The 22,091-nt window shown below is 39.3% G+C and overlaps 2 protein-coding genes and 1 pseudogene across 2 annotated transcripts; 2 read left to right on the top strand and 1 right to left on the bottom strand.

Annotated features, from left to right (window-relative positions):
* Window positions 1-2,591: 2,591 nt before the first annotated feature.
* On the top strand, window positions 2,592-6,801 carry LOC117966027 (pepsin A-like). Its single transcript, XM_034911349.2, has 9 exons — window positions 2,592-2,693; window positions 3,129-3,279; window positions 3,721-3,838; window positions 4,134-4,252; window positions 4,688-4,887; window positions 5,274-5,390; window positions 5,884-6,025; window positions 6,179-6,277; window positions 6,520-6,801. The coding sequence occupies exons 1-9, from the start codon at window positions 2,638-2,640 to the stop codon at window positions 6,667-6,669; spliced, it is 1,152 nt and encodes a 383-aa protein (XP_034767240.2). The 5' UTR covers window positions 2,592-2,637; the 3' UTR covers window positions 6,670-6,801.
* A 2,499-nt stretch (window positions 6,802-9,300) lies between these two features.
* On the top strand, window positions 9,301-13,557 carry LOC117426729 (pepsin A-like). Its single transcript, XM_034044643.2, has 9 exons — window positions 9,301-9,344; window positions 9,800-9,974; window positions 10,121-10,238; window positions 10,348-10,466; window positions 11,217-11,416; window positions 11,586-11,702; window positions 11,985-12,129; window positions 12,595-12,693; window positions 13,260-13,557. The coding sequence occupies exons 1-9, from the start codon at window positions 9,301-9,303 to the stop codon at window positions 13,401-13,403; spliced, it is 1,161 nt and encodes a 386-aa protein (XP_033900534.1). The 3' UTR covers window positions 13,404-13,557.
* Window positions 13,558-14,563: 1,006 nt separating this feature from the next.
* Window positions 14,564-21,879, bottom strand: LOC117435817 (pepsin A-like; annotated as a pseudogene).
* Between the last annotated feature and the right edge of the window lie 212 nt (window positions 21,880-22,091).

Genomic DNA, 22,091 nt, shown 5'->3' with positions numbered 1-22,091 from the left:
ATTATGCACTGTTAAACATTCCACCCTTTCCAGTCCCAATTAGTCATTACAACAGCTGTTACTCATTCATAAAAGTGCGCCTGCGAGACTGTGGAACCAGAGAAGAAAGAATGCGTCCAGGGGTTCTAAAAGTTACATGACGTTCTCAGTCAGAAATCTGTCAGGTCACAAGACTGACACCTATTCTTAGAAGCTCACCGCATACGTGACGGAGAACATACTTGTTCATAGATGGACAACGATGGTAATAACACATAGCACAGTGTGGGGTTTATTATAAACATAATTACAGCACACAGGTGCAACGTTTATAAATGTCAGGATTTAGAGATAGCGGCCCTCAATATCAAAAATGCCTTCCGACAGTCCGAAACTCGCTGTCCCCGTCTGTTTTAACCCGACTCTTAACGTTGTTTCCATCATGAAATGACACGCTTTTCTACTGTTTTCTGACAGGTGGCATGGGTGCGATTTACAAAAAGGTGGCTGAATAACTATTCAGTATTTAAATGAGAAACCTACTGTTAATGACGAAAATGACCGTTTTTAAGTCATTTCAGGATTTCTGTCAATGGACAGGTGGGATTGAAAGTACATTAGGACAAAGAGAAAAAAAACGTAATGTTAAAGAGCGCCTATTTTAATGTAGCCTATTTTAAAAAAAATATATACTGTATTAAATCATAATTTCGGTTATGGAGGATATTTTATGTCTAAATAAATAAATAAATAAATAAATGGATAAATGAATACATATATAGACATGTATTTCTTTATTAATGTATGTATTCGTTTATTTATTTATTCTTCATTTTGGCATAGCAGCTACCTTTCATCCTGTAAAATCGCAGCGTCTCTAGCAGCACAAAACACAAAGCAACACATTGCAAACAGAAGCGCTCAGAATTACTGCATAAAACCACGAGGGGGCGGCATTCTCCTTGTGAATAAAAAAGGACGCACTGAATCGACATATTGACTTCCATTGTGTCTACTGGAAATATACGAATACACAAATAACTTTCGTGCAATACAGCCGAGTCCAGTTCCTCATTATTGTCTGTAATCGTGACTCGTTTCTGACTCACCTGCATATTGTTGCATTGCACAAGGTGTCCAGCAGGTGGCACGCTTTTAAAATAAAAGCACGTGTTTTAAAGTTTACATTCATGTGTTTTACCTGGGGCATGGGCACGAGTCTGCCATGAAAGATTAAGATTGCAAGCAGAGGTCAAAGTCTTTACGTTTGAGGAGAACACTGCTGTCTAATATTTACATTCACAATGCAATCTCTCTCATTAAGAGCACGGAAACACTTATAACCTAAACAATACGCTGTATATCTAGATCTTAATGGAATATTAAACAGTTCCAATAACCTCTGGTGTTTGTTCTCGGCATGACCTTGTCCGCCCTGCTTTATTTAAATACCATCTAGCTAATGGATTTTCATGTCAGTGATTTCCAAGAAAAAAATAAAAATTATGATGTTTCAAATCCTCTCAAACATCCCTGCATGGGAATGTCAACGGCCTTTTGCTAATGAATGCTGTTTCTCCCTTTATTCCCAACTATCTTAAAAAAGAGGGTCCCTACCTGACGTTCTATAAAGAACCTTTGGCCTTGCTCTGGAACTCTTATTTTTTGGGGGGGGGGTTCTGTTAAACCCATTTTTATACACAGGGATTTCTTTATAATGTAATGGGTCTAATATGAAACCAAAGGGGCTCCAGATAAAATCATTCAGACTTCATTATTAGATACTTCATATCAAAACTCCATATATGAAGCATTTCCCCTTAAGTGTTAGATCCCTAAATGTGTTATACAAACTTCATACTTCAGGGGCTAAATTCTCACAGCTATTAGCTCCAAATCTTAATTAGCATATTTCACAAAGAAATGTGGCCAATAAAGTTACCAAACTAGAAATAAACAACTAAGACTTTTATTTCAAGGCCTTGACTGAAGCATCAAGTTATTTCGTATTAGTTTTAGAATTTTTTTTTTCCATTGCGAAAAATGCCGATTAGGGGTAAATAGCTTTGAAAATCTAGCACAAGGTGTTTTAAGCAACTGGACCCTGATGTAGAAAGGGCATATGTGGAGAAAATGTCTGTCAACGTGACAAATAGAAAATCTGACAAAACTAGTAGCAAGCAGCTCAGACACACTTAAGTGAAACTTCTGAGTTGGATTTTATGTAACATTTTCAACCATAGATTCCGTTGTTCACAGATATCTGCTAATGCTCATTCTGCACTTAATCACAATTCATTTATTTTGGAACAGCACTTATGTTGTGTAATCTGCAATTATACATCTGTTATAAAATATTGACAGTGTTCTCTTTCCTTGATAGGACCTGCTTATCCTGATGTGTTGTATTGTACAGGGTAATTTGTTCTGGGCACAAACATTGATAAGCTTTCTTGGCAAGGTCATCCTTTTTGATGAGGGTTAACTATTGAAACAACAATCATTCAGTATCACACTGTACCTTATTCCACTGTGGAACGCTCCTATTTGAGTTTTAAAGAGGTCAGAGGTTCACACTGTTGGTGGGGTATAAAAGGAACTCCTTGGGTTTTCAAAATGAACAGCGAGCTTCACAGAGTCTGCTGACCGCTCAACAAGATGAAGTGGGCAATCGTTTTGCTGGGCTTGGTCGCCCTGTCCGAATGCTTGACCAGGTAAGGAGAAAGAGCTTGTGATGGTTATCAAAAAAACCCCAGAAAAGCTTGGTTTTCAATAGTTGTTGCAGGGTTTTATCATCTACTAAAAGTAAAAATTCTTTGACAAATGTTTCGACTCATAAAAGTATCTGTCGAGCTAAATACAGAAATACTAAAAGAAACATTGAGAGAAAAAACCCTTCAAATCAAACAGTCATTGACGTGTTTTAGTATTTCGAAATAATGGCTCTTAACTGTAAACTTTTTTCGTATGTTTTGTTTTGCGCATACAACTTGAAACATAATTTCAATTTCTGGAATTCATTCTGAAAGAGATACTTACTCAACCTAGGTTACCAAACCTATGGTGCCTGCTTCTCAAACCCCACTGCGTTGGGTTTAGCCCATTTGAAATATGTTAAATATTACATGAATTAATCTGTTTTCCTTTAGGGTGCCCCTGATGAAAGGGAAGTCCATGAGGACTGCTCTCAAAGAAAAGGGACTGTTGGAGGAATTCTTGAAGAAAAATCCTCAAAATCTGGCCTCTAAGTATAACTTGTACGCTCAGTCATTCGCTGAGCCCATGTATAACGACTTGGATGTAAGTGTTTTACAAACATTTTGTTTGTCTTTGTAGCTGATTTCCTGACACTGTATGTGCCATTTAGTAATATTTACTGCATGCACTTAGCACACAATGCAGGGACAGTGTGCACGGAACTCCATACATTTATTTTCATAATCATGTAAGAAGTTTGTTGGAAGAACATTCATTAAATAATGTAGCAAACGTGCAGTGCAGTGCAGCTGTGTAGTTAATGTGCCTTTAGTTGAAGTGCGTCCACATCGTGTCACAATCACTATGCAATATGAGCGCCCTATTTTAAAACAAGTGTAAGGTAAAGTCAATTTCTTCTAAAAAATAATAATAATGATAAGCAGTGGTCAATATTGCTCCCAATGGTTTAGGATGATTTAGAATAACTTTGTAGAGAGTCTTATGACAGATATCATATGAATGTACCCATTTGCATTCTTCCAGATTGAGTACTATGGAGCCATCTCCATTGGAACCCCACCCCAATCATTCAAAGTCCTTCTTGACACTGGCTCTGCCAACCTCTGGGTGCCCTCTGTATACTGTAGCAGCTATGCCTGCTGTAAGTAACCAATCCAATTGACCTCCTCATAAGAACTACAAGGATGAATGATTTCAAGTTAGCCGACCGGACTATATCTTGCTTTTGTAGTTAACGGAAAGGCCATTGTAACATATACTTTAGCTACTGTAATTGTCTCTGTTGAATGTAAATAATAATTACACAAGGATTAAGGCTAGGGTAATACCATGTCATAATACAAAATGATTTAGTTGTATGTTTTAGGTCATTGTTGCTAGCTATGATTAATATAAAGCATTCCCATCTAATTGATGTGTCGTCTTTTTGTTTTAAGCTAACCACAACAAGTACAATCCATCCCTGTCCTCCACATACCGGGCCCTCAACACTGCCCTCTCTATCTCGTACGGCACTGGCAGCATGACTGGCTTCCTGGCATACGACACCGTGACTGTGAGTATAGCCTGTTACCCACTGGGAAAACCAATACATGTTATAGTAACATCATGATGGCAACATATATAACCATTGTGACAGGGTGGCATCGCTGGCAAGGCTTGTTACTGTCAAGGAGAGAGACTCAGACACACAAAGCTGCAGTTTAAGCGCTGTTACACACTTTCAATAACACAAAAACAACAAACAAAACACAGCAACAAACAAACAGGAATGTAACCCCCTCCCTGCCAATCCAATAATCCCGACACACGCCCACATGTTACCCCGGCAGGACCTCCACCCTGCCACACCATACATTATAGATAGTTTGGTAATACACATTTGCTCTTTAGTCTGGTCCGATTTTTCCAAAAAGAATGCGGTGGATATCCAGAATGACTAAATAAGCTTGTGAAATCAATCATATTGAACCTTTGTCTTTGTTCACAGATCGGCGGTATTATCGACCCCAACCAGATGTTTGGTCTGAGTGAGACGGAGCCCGGCTCCTTCTTGTACTACAGCCCCTTCGACGGCATCCTCGGGCTCTCCTACCCCTCCATCTCCTCCTCTGGAGCCACCCCAGTGTTTGACAACATGATGAACCAGGGGCTGGTGTCTCAGGATCTCTTCTCCATCTACCTGAGCCGGTAAGCCATTCACAATCACATGTTGCCAGCAAGTGCGTATGCACTGCCAGTGCAAGCCTTAGGAAACAACAAGGAAATTAATTGTATCATACGGTATTTACACTATTCAATTTGTATTGCATGCACATCTGCTTGCAAATAGTGAATCGGATGCAAAATAATGAATCTTTTATGCTAATATTGCTTTAGTTGATATAGCTTTCATTTGCCATATCTATTCTGTAGCCCTTTGTTGCACATATCGCTCCATAACATGGCATCGATGTTCACACCAAAATGCTGCATAGCTCAACACTGTTCCAGAAGTGTATGTGTTCTGTTTTTAAGGGATTTTTGTGTTTGCCTGAAGGGTGCACACTGCTGATGTCTTTCTATACCTGTTCTAGCAATGGGGCTACTGGCAGTGTTGTATTATTCGGAGGGATTGACGAGTCTTACTATACCGGCCAGATCAACTGGGTCCCCGTTACCTACCAGGGGTACTGGCAGATCGCTGTGGACAAGTAAGGGAGTTCTTACTACTTGTGATGTAGTCCTACCTGTCAGGTACTGTGTGTAGATCAAGGATCCCAAACAGCAGTAGATAGACACACTGACCACTTAGGACGGTCACTGGAGTGTATTTAGTGTGCTGAGAGATAAAGGCTAGATGAGATGCACAGATGCAATGGAAACAGCTTTCTTCATAGAGCAAGCTGGCACAGTTCCCTGGTTTAATGCACAAGCCCTTACATATTGGAAATTTGTTTTGTGGAGGACTTGGACGTAAGGAGTCGTCTACCTCTTTAGAGAACTGCACATAAAGTTGGCTCTTGCTGCATGAGAAAGGCAATGCCAGGGAAATGCACAAGTTGGAACTGTGCTTAATGCTTACAGGGCTAGTGTTATCTGGATTTACAACAAAATTCATTAGGTTGCAACCCTTACTCATAGGGGATGATCCCATGTTTCATGCTAAACTGCCTGATAAGAGAACTCGCCTGTCTTGTCTTCCAGTATCATGATCAATGGTCAGGTGGTGGCTTGTTCCCAAGGCTGCCAGGCTATTGTTGATTCTGGAACCTCGCTAATCGCTGGACCTCCCACTGAAATTTCCTCTATTCAGCAATGGATTGGTGCCGTGAACAGTAACAATGAGGTGAGTCTTGCAAACGTTCCTTCATTTCAGCTAACAATGCCACGCACAGGCTTGTAAAGTGTTCAGTAATACAGCAATAAAGTTCAGAATGCAACCTTTTTACATAAGAGTTTTCACCAGCGTTCTCTTACATTTCATCCCTTCCCTTCACAGTACCTCATCAACTGCCAGAACATCCCCAGCATGCCCCAGGTTGTCGTCACCATCAATGGCATCCCATACACCCTGCCTGCAGCAGCCTACGTCAGACAGGTATCAATATGTGGCCAGTTGTATGGATGGATATATGATATTTCCATAAATATGTATTTTCGGGTAATACCTATGGATATGTTTGCATTTTTCTCCATTCACGCTAATATAATTCAAGAAAGGAGCTTATTAACGTTTTATGAAATCATGATGTCCTTAAAGGATCTGCTGCTTGCATCTGCATGGAAGCCCCCACTCCCTAGCAGTTTTACGATAATTGAAACTCTTCTCTGTTTTTACAGATCAATGGCCAATGCACCAGTGGCTTCCAGTCCATGTCACTCCCAACAGCTCAAGGAGATCTCTGGATCCTGGGCGATGTCTTCATCAGGGAGTACTACTCCATCTTCGACAGGACCAACAACATGGTTGGGCTTGCCCAGGCTGTGTAAACAGCTCCAAGCTGCTCACCTTGACTCTATCATTCCTCTCTTCTATAAAGCATCCCACCTGTCTTTCATTCCTTCTTCTCATTTTCTTTTTTTTCTACAATCTAAAATGTCATCAAGGATATTTTCTTCTTAATTACCAAAATAAACAAAATAAAACTTATAAAAAAAAAAGTCATTGTCCTCTCTGTTTTTTAGTTACATGATAGCACTCTATAATAAAAGTGTCTGAATAGTAACAGGATTTCTCATTCTTCTTTGGTACAAAACCCACAAAACATTCCACATCTTATTGACATATAATTGCAATAACACCCCCACGTTTTTAGTCTATGGATAGACGTATCACAATTATAATTACATTTCTACTTATTGCTGGTTAACATTTCCAACAAAAGGCAATGTGTGTGTATCAGTGGGAGGGAAGTTCTTCCGTTAAAGTAGGATGACTGTATAACTATTTTAGCTTTTGCTTAGTTCCTCATGTTTGTACACAACCCAGAGGTCAAGTTACACTCAGGGCTGGACCAAATCAAAGTTATCACTTAGCGAACGAGGACGCGAAAGCATTCGCGGTAATAAAACACAAGAAAAATTCCAAGCGAAATCTCGCGGAACCAAAACAAGCCCTTCTCGCTCTTCAAAAAGCAGCTATCGCTTGTTGACTACAAGTGGGTTGAGAAGGGGGAGTGGTTTGCTATCACCCAATCAAATCTACTCAATTCCAGCTATAAATCACATCGCAAGACTTTCGCAGGACCGGATTTTATAGTCAACTTCGAAGTTCTCAAAAGCTATCGAGTATTAAGCAAATAATAAAAAAAATAACACTAAACATCCTGATATTTGCACAAAAAAAACAGTACATGCCTCAAGACGCTCCACTAACCTCATATATCGAACACTGGCACACAACACTGAATCATTTAAAATGAATAATTTACAGTATCAAATATTATATGTATTATTCCTATTATCATAATATATGTTGTGTTTGTTGCACCCTTAAACGAAACACGCACAAGACCGTTTCCGTCTTTAGCCTACTACTTTTTTTTGCCACAGTTTGAGTTAAACGTTATTAAAGCAATACGTATTATTTCTTTAATACGTACAAACAATAAACTCTTTTCTACTCATGGAAAGCTTTGCGTGGAGCAGTGTCTCTTTCAGTGATGGTAAAGCTTTTTAGATATATTTTCTGTTATTTCTTATCTTTGTAGTAAGCTACAACTACAGTACACTTTTATTTTTAAGTCCATGGACATACTCGCACGTCACCTGTGACATCACCTACTTCTGTTCAAATTATTCATTTCTTAAAGGCACAGTGCTCCATTACATTGAACTTCGATCAAACTCTAGGCTAGCAAATGTAAACAAACTAGAATACTAATAAAGAACGTATGAATGTTTTAACCACTTTAAAGATATTAACTTTTAGTTTTTAACATTTGGTCGCTCTCGTAAAGTACTTCAACATGTTGGCCTACACAGAAACATTACATGAAGCCCAAATTCTCAGCATGTAAGAACAAGCCCACCGTTCCAGTACAAGGGAGCGTATTTTGGCTATACCGTGTCAGCATGCCAAGAGGTCCCCTCGAAACATATAAATCTGTGTAGATAACAAAATCACTTAATACCTATAAAGGTATTCTCAGAAACATCAATATGAAGTTTTTAAATTTGCTTTGGGTTTTCGACAGAAGAAATAATAATAATAATAATAATAATAATTGCCTGAAAGAATCCTCACTGCTTTTGCTACGAGACTAACTACACAAACAGAAAATGTACATAATTATTACAAGGTTAATGCCTATTAAAGCTACCTAAAAGGTGAGGTGAGCTTTCATATCACGAAGGATTTATGTACTGTAAAAAAATATATACTATTTCTTAAATTCCTTAATAATTAGAATTGAAATTTAGTTATAGCCTCTACAGCCCACAATTGAATACAATCACGTAACATACTTAAATGACCGTTGACCTCAACTTACATGTAGGAAACACAGCTCAAAACCCCCAAATATCTGCATTCATAATTGTATTGTGCTTCTCACTTCAGAGACATTTTGTTATGGACTGCTCCTGATTGGAATTGTTAGGCCTACACATGCAACCATTGCAGGACTAAATCCTGCACAATGTAGCCTGTGACCTTGAATGAGTATACAAATACAATCAGCTTGTTACACTGCATAACATTATCCCATTTAACTAACTTGCCCTCTACAGTATCTACATCGGATTCCAATTCCAATCCCAATTATCTTGGGCTGCTTGATAAGTTAAACTAAATTGTACCTTCAAACAAAGAATGAGTTGTTTTTATGCTTTGCAGCAATTGGTCAAAATCAGTCGAGCCCTCCTCCCTGAACCCATTTTCCATGTCTATACTGTACCTATCACCAGTGCTTGTTTCTCTTTCACCGGTCAGAAGTTATCTGAGATACCTGCATAAGCTCTTTTATCACATTTCATTTCAGGAAATCAATTATTATCTGCAGTATCTCAATCTCAGACAATAGCGTGTGGAGAGACAGTGCTACGGGTATATAAGGAACTGCTTGGGTCGGTTCTGCCACTGTTTCTCTGAACCTGCAATACGAAACCGTAGCAACGAAGATGAAGTGGGCTGTTTTTCTGTGTGCTTTGGTCGCTCTTTCCGAGTGCCTGCACAGGCAAGAACTTAAAGTCTTTTTCTTTTGAATTTCATTTGCAGATTGTCGTATACAAAGCAGTATTTAAATCGTCCTGATGGGTAAAAGTGTGAGTACAGTTAAGATTAGGTGAACAGGACCTGTAGATTCTCCTAAGATAGTGCAGATGTTCCTGGAGCCTTTGGTTCTGGACCTTGCATTTGATGTGAGGTAGCTTGGGTTAAAAACAGAGGATGAAGGGTTGAAGATTTTTAGATGGGTGAAAGGGTTTGGGGAAAAGTCGTGAAGCACAGGGTAAACTACGTACAACTTTTTTTCCTTTTATGGAAAAGTTTGATTGCTGGAATCATGGCTGCTTAGATGTTGTTGGTTGAACTTCACAAATTGCCATAAACCATGTCATAAAATAACTCTTTCTTTCAGTGTTTTTAGTTTTTTAAGCTCAACGTTTGCAGATGTTACAGGGCTATTTGCTTTTGTTTCAGGGTTCCTCTGAGGAAGGGGAAGTCCGTTAGGAAGGCACTGGAAGAGAATGGGCTGCTGGAAGACTTTTTACTGAGGTACCCCTACAACCCAAGTGCCAAATTCAACCCAAATTTCGCAGTGCAATCAGATGAGTCCCTTACGAATGACATGGACGTAAGAGTTTTTTTGTTTATATGTACACAATGATCCAGGGTCCTGGGCATGTGTAACATGCACCCCATTTCTGTTCTTCAAATTAGTACCCATGAAGTATATCTCTACACCCATGTCAATATTGTCAATTGCACTTTACCACACAGATCTCCTACTATGGGGTCATCTCCATTGGAACCCCTCCCCAGTCCTTCAAGGTCGTCTTTGACACCGGATCTGCCAACCTCTGGGTTCCTTCCATCTACTGCAACAGCAATGCCTGCTGTAAGTAAAGCGTCCTTCTCCATTCCACAAAAAGAGGATAGAGACATCAGAGGACCCATATTGTGTAGAGGGATCTAACTTGATGAAGATATTGGTGTTTTCTTTCCAGCTAACCACAATAAATTCAACCCAAACCTATCCTCCACCTACCGTTCTACCTCCCAAACTGTGGCCATCCAGTACGGCACTGGCAGCATGACTGGCCTCCTGGGATACGACACTGTGACTGTGAGTATACTTTCTGAACTCAGAATATTTACTGCTCTGACACCTGGAATACCTTCGGGACTGGAGGCTGAGTAACCCAGAAAGGATCCCTTATAAAATCAGTAATTCTTATAGAATAACAATCAGGTTCATCCAACGAGTCATGAGTTAAATGGTTGACTTCACATGCGGGTCAGTCTTCAACGATAGAATAAAAGTCACCTGGTCTGGCACTGTATGGCTTGGCACCTGATTATCTAAAAGAGCTTTTGTCCCTGTATGTACCTGGACGTGCTTTAAGGTCGGCTGATTCTGGTCTTCTGTCCCACTCACAGATAAAGACAAAAAGGAAAGGAGAGAGAGCCTCTAGTTACAATGCTCCCAGATTATGGAATAAACTGCCATCTGACATTAGAGATGCAGAATCACTTAATAATTTTACATCGAGATTAAAAACTCACTTTTTTAGACTAGCATTTTATACATTTTAATTTATTTTATTTGAACTTTTTCACGTTCATGTTTTTTAATTGTATTAATTAATTTTATTGTAATTATTTTTTGTTTTATTGACTTGTAAAGCGCTTTGAGATACTGTTGTATGAAAGGCGCTATATAAATAAATAAACTTACTTACTTACCTGGGATGTCAGCTAGTCCCTGGAATTATCACAGGAGTTATACTCTTTAAGACTTCTACCTCTCTCCTGTCATACACTATTTTCCTAAGCTATAAAATTATAGTGATTTTTTAATTTATATTTTACCAAGGTTGCTGGCATCGTTGACACCAACCAGATCTTTGGCCTGAGCAAGACTGAGCCTGGCGATTTCCTCTACTACTCAGTATCTGATGGGATCCTGGGCCTGTCTTACCCATCTATATCAGCCTCTGGTGCCACCCCTGTGTTTGACAACATGATGGCTGAAGGTCTAGTTTCCCAGGACTTGTTCTCCTTCTACTTAAGCCGGTGAGTGTTCGATAGCAACAAGATACATACAGTAAAAAACGATATTCAACTTTATAAAGCCTAAAAGAGCTATTATTTCTGTCCTCTCTGTAACTCATTTTGTTTAGAGAGTTTCCATTTACTACCTTGCTGCACAGAAGGTTTACCTAAATTTTTTTATTTTCTTTAGCGATGGCCAGGAAGGCAGCCTAGTGACTTTCGGTGGCATTGACCCATCCTACTACACTGGACAAATCTACTGGCTTCCAGTCACTTCTCAGACCTACTGGGAGACCACTATGGAGAGGTAAGTCAACACTCTTGAAGCTTTGTCATCCCCATTAACCGTGTAGAGTAGAATCACACCTACAATGTTGAGTAACTACAGCAGTAAGAAATTGAATTCAGTCCCTAATATAACCATTGTTTTACCAAAATGGTTGAAATTGCCAAAAATAATCAACTATGAAAAACAGCTTTGAATACTTTACTGTTGCTGCATTTTTATTTGCATCCACTAATAAGGTTTCTGCATCTACAGTGAATCATTTTTGTAATTTGTTGTTAACAAATTGGTTTTGTGTTTCAGCGTCACCATCAATGGTAATGTGGTTGCCTGTGCCTCTGGTTGCCGGGCTATTGTGGACACTGGTACCTCTCGTGTTGTTGGCCCTACCAGTGACATCAACAATATTCTTGCTTATATTGGTGCCACTGAGGGACAATATGGACTGGTAAGACTTGTCTTTATGAAATGTTTATAAATGTTATTTAAAACAAAAACAAAGCTCCACCTGATAAAAGCAAGGCTGCATGGTCTGCAGGGTGAGTCATACAGTCAGGGGAGCACAGATTTGTGTCCTGGCTGTGCAAAGTCGGTGGTCTTTGCTGGGCATTGGCTCTGGTGATCTTGCGGGTTAGGGAGGCAAAACCAGCAAGGCCAGTTTCTCCTTATTGCGCTCCAGCGCACCCTACCGACCAGACACCTTGTGAGCTCAGGCAGACACCTGCAGGGCTGGCCTTTGTCCTCCAGAGGCCGGTAGCTTGCTGACCCAGTTCTCAAGTTCCTGGGTGTAATAGGAATGGCTTGGTGGTGGGATCGGAGGACGCCCACTGAACCTTCAGCTCTCCTGAGCTGTGTGGGGAATTGCTGCGATGAGGGGAAAAATAATTGGACTCATTGTTCTTGATCTTAGCAGAGTATAGTGAACTGCAATAGCCTTGGAAGCATGCCGGATGTCACCTTCAAGATCAACGGATATCAGTTCTCTCTGCCTCCATCAGCTTACGTTTCCCAGGTACAGAACTATTCAAAGAAATGTTTCCACAGTCAACAGAGCACAGCCCGGCTCAGAGCCAGAAGGTCATAGGATCAAACCTTAGAGTAAACATACTGAACCAACCACACAGGGTGTTCGCCAACCATCTGTTAGACTGCCTAATCATTTATTTATTTTACTGGAGGAGGAGGATAGTGCTAACAATTATTATTACTATAGTAGTGTCTTCTCAAAACTATTAAAAATTCTAAAACAAATAAGAAACAGCTTAAGACTGCCTGAGTTGTTTACTTCTGGTTTGGTCATTTCATTGTGTGGGCTTTTCCTTTTAACTGATGATTTAGAGTAAATGGATCTGAGAACCTAGCCAACGGTTGTAGTTATTCACAAGGATGTCACTGGTGATCACAGCAGGGTACACATTATGTTTTAGGAAACTGCATTATTATACTGTGAGCCTGGACAGCATTTGGCTGTGAGATAATGGATATAGTATGGAGCTGGCATATTTTGAGGCTCTTTGAACAGTTTTTGCTGGGCAGCTTGTGTTTGGTGGGTTTTGATTTATTTTTGTTTGGTCACAGGAGGGCTCGAGCTGCACTACTGGCTTTGGTCAGAACGGTAATGACCAGCTCTGGATCCTGGGAGATGTCTTCATCAGGGAGTGGTTCTCCATCTTCGACAGAGGCAACAACAGAATCGGACTGGCCAAGGCTGTGAATTTGTAGATGGTCAGCTAGTTCTTTAAGTATTATTGTCCCAATATCAATTGTTAATAATGTATATGGTTTGTTTTACTATGTACATAATTAATGCCAGTTATAGTCAATGCTCGACAGATCGGCCATCCAAACCTGTTGTGCAGAATAGGTCCATCGAGAGAGGGAGGTTAGGAGGTGCAGATTATAGGAAAACTTCTGTTTAAGCTGTAATTGACTTTATAAATATGTATATGATATTTATAAAAAAAAGAAATGTATTGTTTCCCCTGTCATATATTCAAGTAAAGCCCATAAAACATTATAAAAAAAAGTGTTTTTGTCTGTTGTCTTTTTTTAATTACATTTATTTTCAATTCACACACAGTAATTCGCATAAATAGCCAACAGAAATAAATAAATAACCAAATATGTTTATTTTTGCCAAACTTAACCTATTCCTACGGAATACATGTTGGTTTAATCATGACTGATTTGGTGTTGGATCAGTGTAGTTAAAATAAATTAAATAATAATTCCTTCAGACTAACATGACTGACCTTGAAAACTAACAATAGATGCTCTTAGAAGACTGATATGCGTTGCGAGAGTGATCATATGAATGCTCTTAGAAGACTGATATGCGTTGCTAGAGTGATCATATGTTTGCGAAGAACATGAAAAAAAAACTTTATGCACAAAATCCCAGCTCTATTATTTGTGCATTGTGACAGTTACAAAACTAATAGAGAGTATGGCAAGATGTTTAGCCAACATACACGGTTCTCTAACATTCTTATATACACTTCAAAACTTTCCTAGAGTCCACCTAAAGACTATCCAACAATTAAACTAAACTAAACTTTCAGATGTATGCACAAGTATACTAGTCTGCACCTATTTTTTTTATTTAGGCACAAAACATTTATTGTAACATGCAATTCACAATCGTATAAATAGTTGCTTTTTAATTGTGTACTCTTAATACATTTTGTTCTTTCTTTAAATTATTATTTTAGTTCAACAGAAACTGTGAAAAGTTTGTTGTATTTGTGAAAGTGCGCTTATGTAATGGAGTGACACAGAATTGCTAAATAGAAGCAGGTTTCTGCAAACAGTAACCTGGGGTTTGTTCTCTTGGGACGTTTGCGTTCACAGGGTGAACAAAAGAAGGAAAAGCCAAACACATGTTGTAATGCTAGAATCAATGTATTATGTGACGGCAGGTGAAAAAAAATACATTTTCTTATGAAAATTGTTTACAAATCGCCATTTTCCTGCATTCTGAAACACAAATTACCCGATTTTACTTCACAATCTATAAAGAACTATTAAAACGTGTGTTACCTTATTTATTGTTACATTAATTCTTAAAAAAATCAAAATACCTGTGTGTATAAAGGACTATTGTGTTGCTAACCTGATTGCTAGGCTGTACTTTCCAAACATCAATGGTGGAACATCACCCTCAGAAATCCTGTGATTACACTTCACCACTAATGGGGAGGGTGTATTATTCTTTGGCTAGCTGTTCGTTTAAGCAGCCTGGGCAAGTCCCACCCTGTTGTTGCCCCTGTCGAAGATGGAGTAGTATACCCTGATGAAGACATCTCCCAGGATCCAGAGGTCATTGTAGTCCTGCCCAAAGCCAGAAGAGCAGCCAGGCGTCCTCTGTAAGGAAGCCATGAAATACACACTGTCAAGGAGACGTCTTGTAAGGTTATAAATATTAGAATACACTTTTAGAATGTGCTTGCTATAATTCAATATGGAAGTTCTTTGCAGGCTCCCTACTAAACTGTTGACCATGCACAATTAATTTTAGCTTTTAGACATACTTATATTTTAATGCATCTAAGTTACTCTTTGGTGCAGGACTACAAGTAACACAATGTATTGCAATGGGAGTATCATTAAAAAAATGGGACTGTCCCAAACAGTCCCACTTGTGGAGCCATATTGTCACCCTAATCAAATTTGTACCTCAATCTCACCCAGCTGTAACTGAAATGGGTTGCGACACATCAGCACTATTACCAGGAAAGTGGGATAATTAAACAACTTTTCAAGCTAAGGTATTCATTGCATACCTGGAAAACATAGGCAGTAGAAGGCAGAGTGAACGGAACTCCATTGATATTGAAAGTGACCTCAGGCATGCTCTTGGCATTGTTGCAGTTCACAGTGTACTGCAAAGACAAATGGATATACAGCTACAATACATAGGTATTACAGTGTGCTACGCCTAGTTCAAACATCCAATAGTTTATATTGACACAGTACACTAACAAAGGCAGTGATGTTTCTCCACTTGACCTGAGTTTCGTATAGGATAACTTAGTTTCTTATAGAATAACATTTATTTAAATGGAAAATTCTTACCTCTCCATTTTGTCCCCTGGAGGCACCCACCAAGCTCTGAATGTTGGCATAGGCCCAATTACTAGGGAGGTGCCAGTGTCTACAATAGCCCTGCAGCCACTAGAACAGGCAACCACTTTGCCACTGACAGTAATGCTGCAATGAAAACAGAGATGATACCACTGATTACACTTCAGCTTTGATAATATGGAGCAATATTTAGGATGCATTACATTGTCCAGGGCTATAGTTAAGCATTAGTAGAAGACACTGGAACTGAGATAAGATGCTGATGGAGATGCTAAGGGAAGTTGAAAATATTGCTCTCGTGAGCTTTGTGAATGGAGATGAAAGTGTTGACTTACTTGTCCATAGTGATCTCCCAGTAGGTCTGAGAAGTGACAGGGATCCAGTTGATGTTGCCAGTGTAGTAGGATGGGTCAATGCCACCAAAAGTCACCACACTGCCCACCTGGCTATCGCTACAGAAGACAGAAGGGGGAAAAAAGTTTGTTAAGATTTGACTTAAATGGATTTAAACAGATGTATTCTACATGTGGAAACTTTTCTGTATTTAAACCTAGGCTCAAACCTTTATGATTTTTTTTTCTTCTTATTGCTCTATGGGTACAGTAAGGAAGATAATTCTGAGCTGTGAATACTCACCGGCTCAGGTAGAAGGAGAAGAGATCCTGAGACACCAGACCCTGGTTCATGATGTTGTCAAACACTGGGGTGGCTCCAGAGGAGGAGATGGAGGGGTAGGCAAGCCCAAGGATTCCATCGAATGCAACATAGTAGAGGAAGCTGCCAGGCTCAGTCTCACTCAATCCAAAGACCTGGCTCTTGTCAACAATGCTGCCAATCTTGGGGGTGGAAATACGTAATAAGCTTATAACAATACCGTTTGCGAGTATTGATTCTGAAATATGGATGTTGGTAATTAGTCTTTTTGGTATTTTTCAGTTGCGCCTTAATTAAAATATTAATCTCAGAATTGAATAGTGCTGACTTAAAATGGAACTGGACTGGATTAAAAAGAAAAGTAAATCTGAATTCACTGCTGTTTTCAGAAAGGCATCCTGGTGTTCAAAGAGCATACTCACAGTCACAGTGTCGTATCCCAGGATGCCAGTCATGGCTCCAGTACCGTACTGGATGGCGACAGTCCTAGAGGTAGACATGAAGGTGAAGGACTTGCTTGGGTCGAATGTCTTGTGGTTGGCTTGAAAAACACCAAAACCTCAAAGAGAACGACAGCCCACTTCATCTTGCTTCCTTCTGCTTCGAAGATTCTTAGAAACTGTTACAGATGGATCCTGAGTATCCTGAGGATCCTTATATATCAGTTGGCCACTTCACTCTCCCCATTCTCTATCAGTGTGATAAGAAAATTGAAAACAAAATTTTGAAAGAGGCAAAGATATGTAATGGAATAAAAATGGAGTTTGAATAAGCCTTTTCTTAAATGTCAGTGTTGAAGAAGCCTAAGGGTCCTTATCTCAAAGTGCTCCAGATAACCCCTGCTTTAGACAAAGAGGACTGAAGCTCTGGCAGTCCCACCTGTGTGACGTCCTTCAAGGTTGAGTCTTGACCTTCTATAACTTTCCTAACCTATTGTGGACTAAGGCTGATAAACTCAACTCTTTCACTGAAGTTATAGATGTCCCCTAGATAGCTGGTTGTGGAGGTCAACTAGGAATGGGACATTTCTGTTTAAATGTTAAAAATGTATTTAAAGTTTATGCAGTTTTGCAACCATTATTCAAGATCATAAAATTATTGGAAGCCACAATACGCACAAAGCATAGGATTTTACAATAGATTTTTTTTGTTTTTAGGATATTTTTTGTTGCAAAATTTGAAGATTGTCTAAATTTGTAGATTTACTTTGTTATGATATTTCGTAATGCATGACATATAACAAATTTCAAAAGCATACCAGCATTAAAATATCTGCAAACTGTATAAGAAACGCAAAACATTGTTCTGCTGATAAACTTGTTTTTTTATGATTGAGGGTCTGTCTAAAATTGGTATATTCACAAGAGGTGGTCTTTATATACTTAAATATATGGTCTCTATAGGTAAAACATTTAAGAATGAATTATCCATTATCTAAGATAAGTAAGGCATTATATGTATGTTAAACCTTGGCACACAAGGTTTAACATACATAAAGTGCATTCTCCCATAAAAACATGTTGGGTCGATGATTTTGTTTCATACAGTAGAAAGCTTAGCATAATGTTAAATATAGGTTGGATTCTTCTGGGGTTCATACAGATTTTAACCAAGTTTACTAAATGAACAAAAAAAGTCAAACACATTTTGCAATGCCGTGAACAGTTTATTATACGGTTATTATTACATTGTATGTCTAATGTGTTATTTATTTTGGAACGGTATACATATTAATACAATACTAGTTGGTGTTTTTTACAAATCTATACTTTAGGGACAGCGATGATAGCAGAACATCACTTGAAAATGGCTTGTAGATGTTTAGTTTAAACAGCCTGGGCCAGCCCGATCATGTTGTTGCTCCTGTCGAAGATGGCGTAGTACTCCCTGATGAAGACATCACCCAGGATCCAGAGCTGGTCGCTGCTTCCACTGAAGCCAGTAGAGCAGCCAGAGCTTCTCTGTAAGAGGGGCAGAAATACAGCCATGAAACACACACTGTGAAGCAGAAACCCTTCAAGATGTTTCAGAGCATGTGTGTTGCAATCACATGTGATGTTGTTTGAAGGCTAAAGTAGTAACCAGATAACTCCCAACTCTGCAGAGCTTCTGAGGTCTGATTTAGATCCGAATCCAAGGTCACGTTTCCTGAATTCTAATTCTAAGAAGGCTCCACCCAGATCGGGCCTTAAAAGGTCTTTCATAGCTTTAAAATGACATCCCACATCAATGGGAAGGTCAAGGTGAATGGGAAGACCTTACCGCTTAAGGTGCAGAGCTTAAACACATCAGGGTCAGTGTTGCACCACCTACAGAGCAACTGCTAATATGGGTTTATTATTTTATTAGCAAGAAATGCAGCTTTCTGTGATTCTGTACCTGGGAAACGTAGGCAGAAGAAGGCAGAGGGAAATTAATTCCATTGATGGTGAAGACGACCTCAGGCATACTGCCAATGCTGTTGCAGTTCACAGTGGACTGTAAAGACAAAAAGAACAAGGGTGTTAAAGAAAGTGCCTTCCTAATGGATAATTCTGTTATAATAGACCTAGTTTGTTCACATTGATGTTTTAGATCCAGCGTGAATTAACCACCCACCCCAAACCCTAATCTTAATTCACTATTCATTAATTAATATCATAGATTTTTTTTTATTTATTTCACCGCTTACCTGTCCATTTTGGTTGGTGGTGGCACCCACCCAGGCCTGAATGTTGTTGATGTCATTGGTAGGGCCAACAACCAGAGAGGTACCAGTGTCAATAATACCACGGCAGCCACCAGAACAGGCAACGGTTTGGCCATTAACTGTAACTCTGCATTACAAAATAAAAATGGTTTTCATTATCCTAGGCAATGCTTTATATAATGTCCACAACTCCATTTGAATATCAGTTATTGTTAAAGCTGTTCTTCATATTAGTTTTTTTTTCTTTTTGCATTTATTTCTTTATTATTTATTATATTAAAGTTTCTATTGTGACTAATAAATCTAAATACAATATATATACACTGTTCATCACAGTGCAATTTCAACCATTGTGGTAAAAGGAGAATAATACAAATCTAGAATGAAAACAATGGTTACTTTAGAGACTCTGATTTCAATTTCATGCTACTGTAGTTTATCAGCATTGTAGGTGTGGTTTATTTTCACAAAAATCACTCTTTATATAAATTTGAGACATTGTATACATGTCTGAATCTCAAATATGTAGTTAAGCCAAGACAGTATTTAGTAACCTGAGAGTTCTATTGAGGATGTACCAACTCTGAACTGACCTCAAACAGCAGAGCTACCAAATAACCTCTACATGGTTAAAAGAGATGAAATAGTGTTGACTTACTGGTCCATAGTGATCTCCCAGTAGGTCTGAGAAGTGACTGGAAGCCAGTAGATTTGTCCAGTGTAGTAGGATGGGTCAATGCCACCAAAAGTCACCACACTGCCGGCCTGGCCATCGCTAAAGAGGGAAGGAAAGACAATTGTTGAGATCAAAGAAGACAGAAATGAAATGTTAAAACCTATACCCATGCATGTAATTTTTTTGTATGGTATGTATGTGAGGCAACTTAGGCTCCCTTTATACAAAGTGTTGGCCCTTGTAAATCAGATAGGTCATGTGTCGGTGGGCGTTCTTATTGAGTTTAGATAGTGCTGTCCATCTGCACAGATGCAGTGGTCTAGTGGCGCCGGAGCGGACTGGACACTTTTTCAGTCCCATGTTTCTCAATTGCAAATATTTAAAATAATTAATAAATGTATTTAAAATATTTCCTTGTTCGAATTTTTGTCTGAAACAACAGGATGATAACAATTAATAAAGACTGCTTGTTAACTGAACAATTTACAAAAGTATTTACACATAGCCTACTTCTGTCAAACAGTGTGTCCACGCAATCTAACACTGTCTAGTTTAATTAATTAATATCTCTTTAACTATTCAGTTGATTCTCATTGGGATTGCTCCGGTACTTTTTAATTTTTTTTTTACCACTACACCACTGCACAGATGGAAATGTAATGTTTAGTGTCTGCATGTTCAGTGAAAGGGATGTTAAACAGCAAGCACTCACCGGCTCAGGTAGAAGGAGAAGAGATCCTGAGACACCAGACCCTGGTTCATCATGTTGTCAAAAACTGGGGTGGCTCCAGAGGAGGAGATGGAGGGGTAGGCGAGCCCAAGGATTCCATCGAAGACGACATAGTAGAGGAAGCTGCCAGGCTCAGTCTCGCTCAGGCCGAAGATCTGGTTATTGTCAACAATACCGCCAACCTGGGGATGGGGGTGACCGGTGTAAGTTAATAAACATGCATTTTACAAAAGGAGAGCTAAGAAAACCAGTCAATTAACTGAAATTAGTTCAGAGTATACTCACAGTCACAGTGTCGTATCCCAGGATACCAGTCATGGCTCCAGTGCCATACTGGATGGAGACGGTCTGGGAGGTAGAACGGTAGGTGGAAGACTGGCTTGGGTTGAACTTGTTGTGGTTGCCTAGCAGAAAACATAAATACATTAACATGAGTTCCAGTGAACAACCTCCCATGTGCTCAATCAAATTAAGGCTCTCTGGATTCACTTACTGCAGGCGTAGCTGTTGCAATAGACAGAGGGCACCCAGAGGTTGGAAGATCCAGTGTCAAAAATGACCTTGAAGGACTGGGGTGGGGTTCCAATGGAGATGACCCCATAATAGGACAGCTGTGTAGTGAGAAGGGCACGTAAGGACAGGTATCAGGGTTTAGAAATGTATCATACTGTACTGAGGATGATGATGTAAAGAGGAGGCATAGTTAATGGACTAGCTCTTATAAAATACAGAAAAATAAAACATACATCCATATCGTTGGTGAGGGGCTCATCTGAGGTCTGGGCCAAGACTGGGTTGAATTTGATAGTTGGGTTGTACGTGTGGGTCTTCAAGTATTCTTCCAGCAAGCCTTGTTCTTCCAGAGTCTCCCTGGCAGATTTCCCCTTATAAAGAGGAATCCTGAAACAGAAGTAAAGCATCTTGTTAATCTCTGTGTCTCTCCCTCAGATAGCACGGTACCAGACTATATTCATATAGCCAGAAGTTTTATTATTTATTTCAAATCTCACTCGTTTTCATGCTCTGTGGTTGGCATCCATGCTTTACAGCTCTGCAATGCCTTCTAACACATTTTAAAAAGGCTTAATTATCTATATAAGGTAATTGAATTATCCATGGATGTAGAGCTGTTTGCTGTTTTTGAATTCTCTGCCACCTACCAGTCTTGTAAATCTGATTTATCCGCCTGCAGTGAGCTATTCTAATTGTGACATTCAAAAATGTTCTTAGCTCCCAACCATGAGTTGCAGCTATCTTGCACGAGAATAAAAGAAGACTTTATGAACTACTTACTTGTGGATGCACTCGGAAAGAGCGACCAAAGCGCAAAGAACAACAGCCCACTTCATCTTGCTTCTGATGGATTCAGAATTGATGGATTCAGAAAGTGTCTGGCGGTATTCGAAGAGCTCCTTATATACCATTTGATCACTTACCCCCCCCCCCCCCCTCCCCCCTTGTGATAAGAAAATAAAACAAGATATCAAAACGACACTGAGATAAGTAATGAAAAGCACGGTTATGTCCTTTAATTCAATGTCTGCCTTATCCCCAAGTGCATCAGATAAATACAGCTAT

Source organism: Acipenser ruthenus, chromosome 29 (genome assembly GCF_902713425.1).
Source record: "Acipenser ruthenus chromosome 29, fAciRut3.2 maternal haplotype, whole genome shotgun sequence".
Lineage (NCBI taxonomy): Eukaryota > Metazoa > Chordata > Actinopteri > Acipenseriformes > Acipenseridae > Acipenser > Acipenser ruthenus.
Note: the sequence above shows the minus strand (reverse complement) of the source record. Positions and strands in the feature narration are given on the sequence as shown.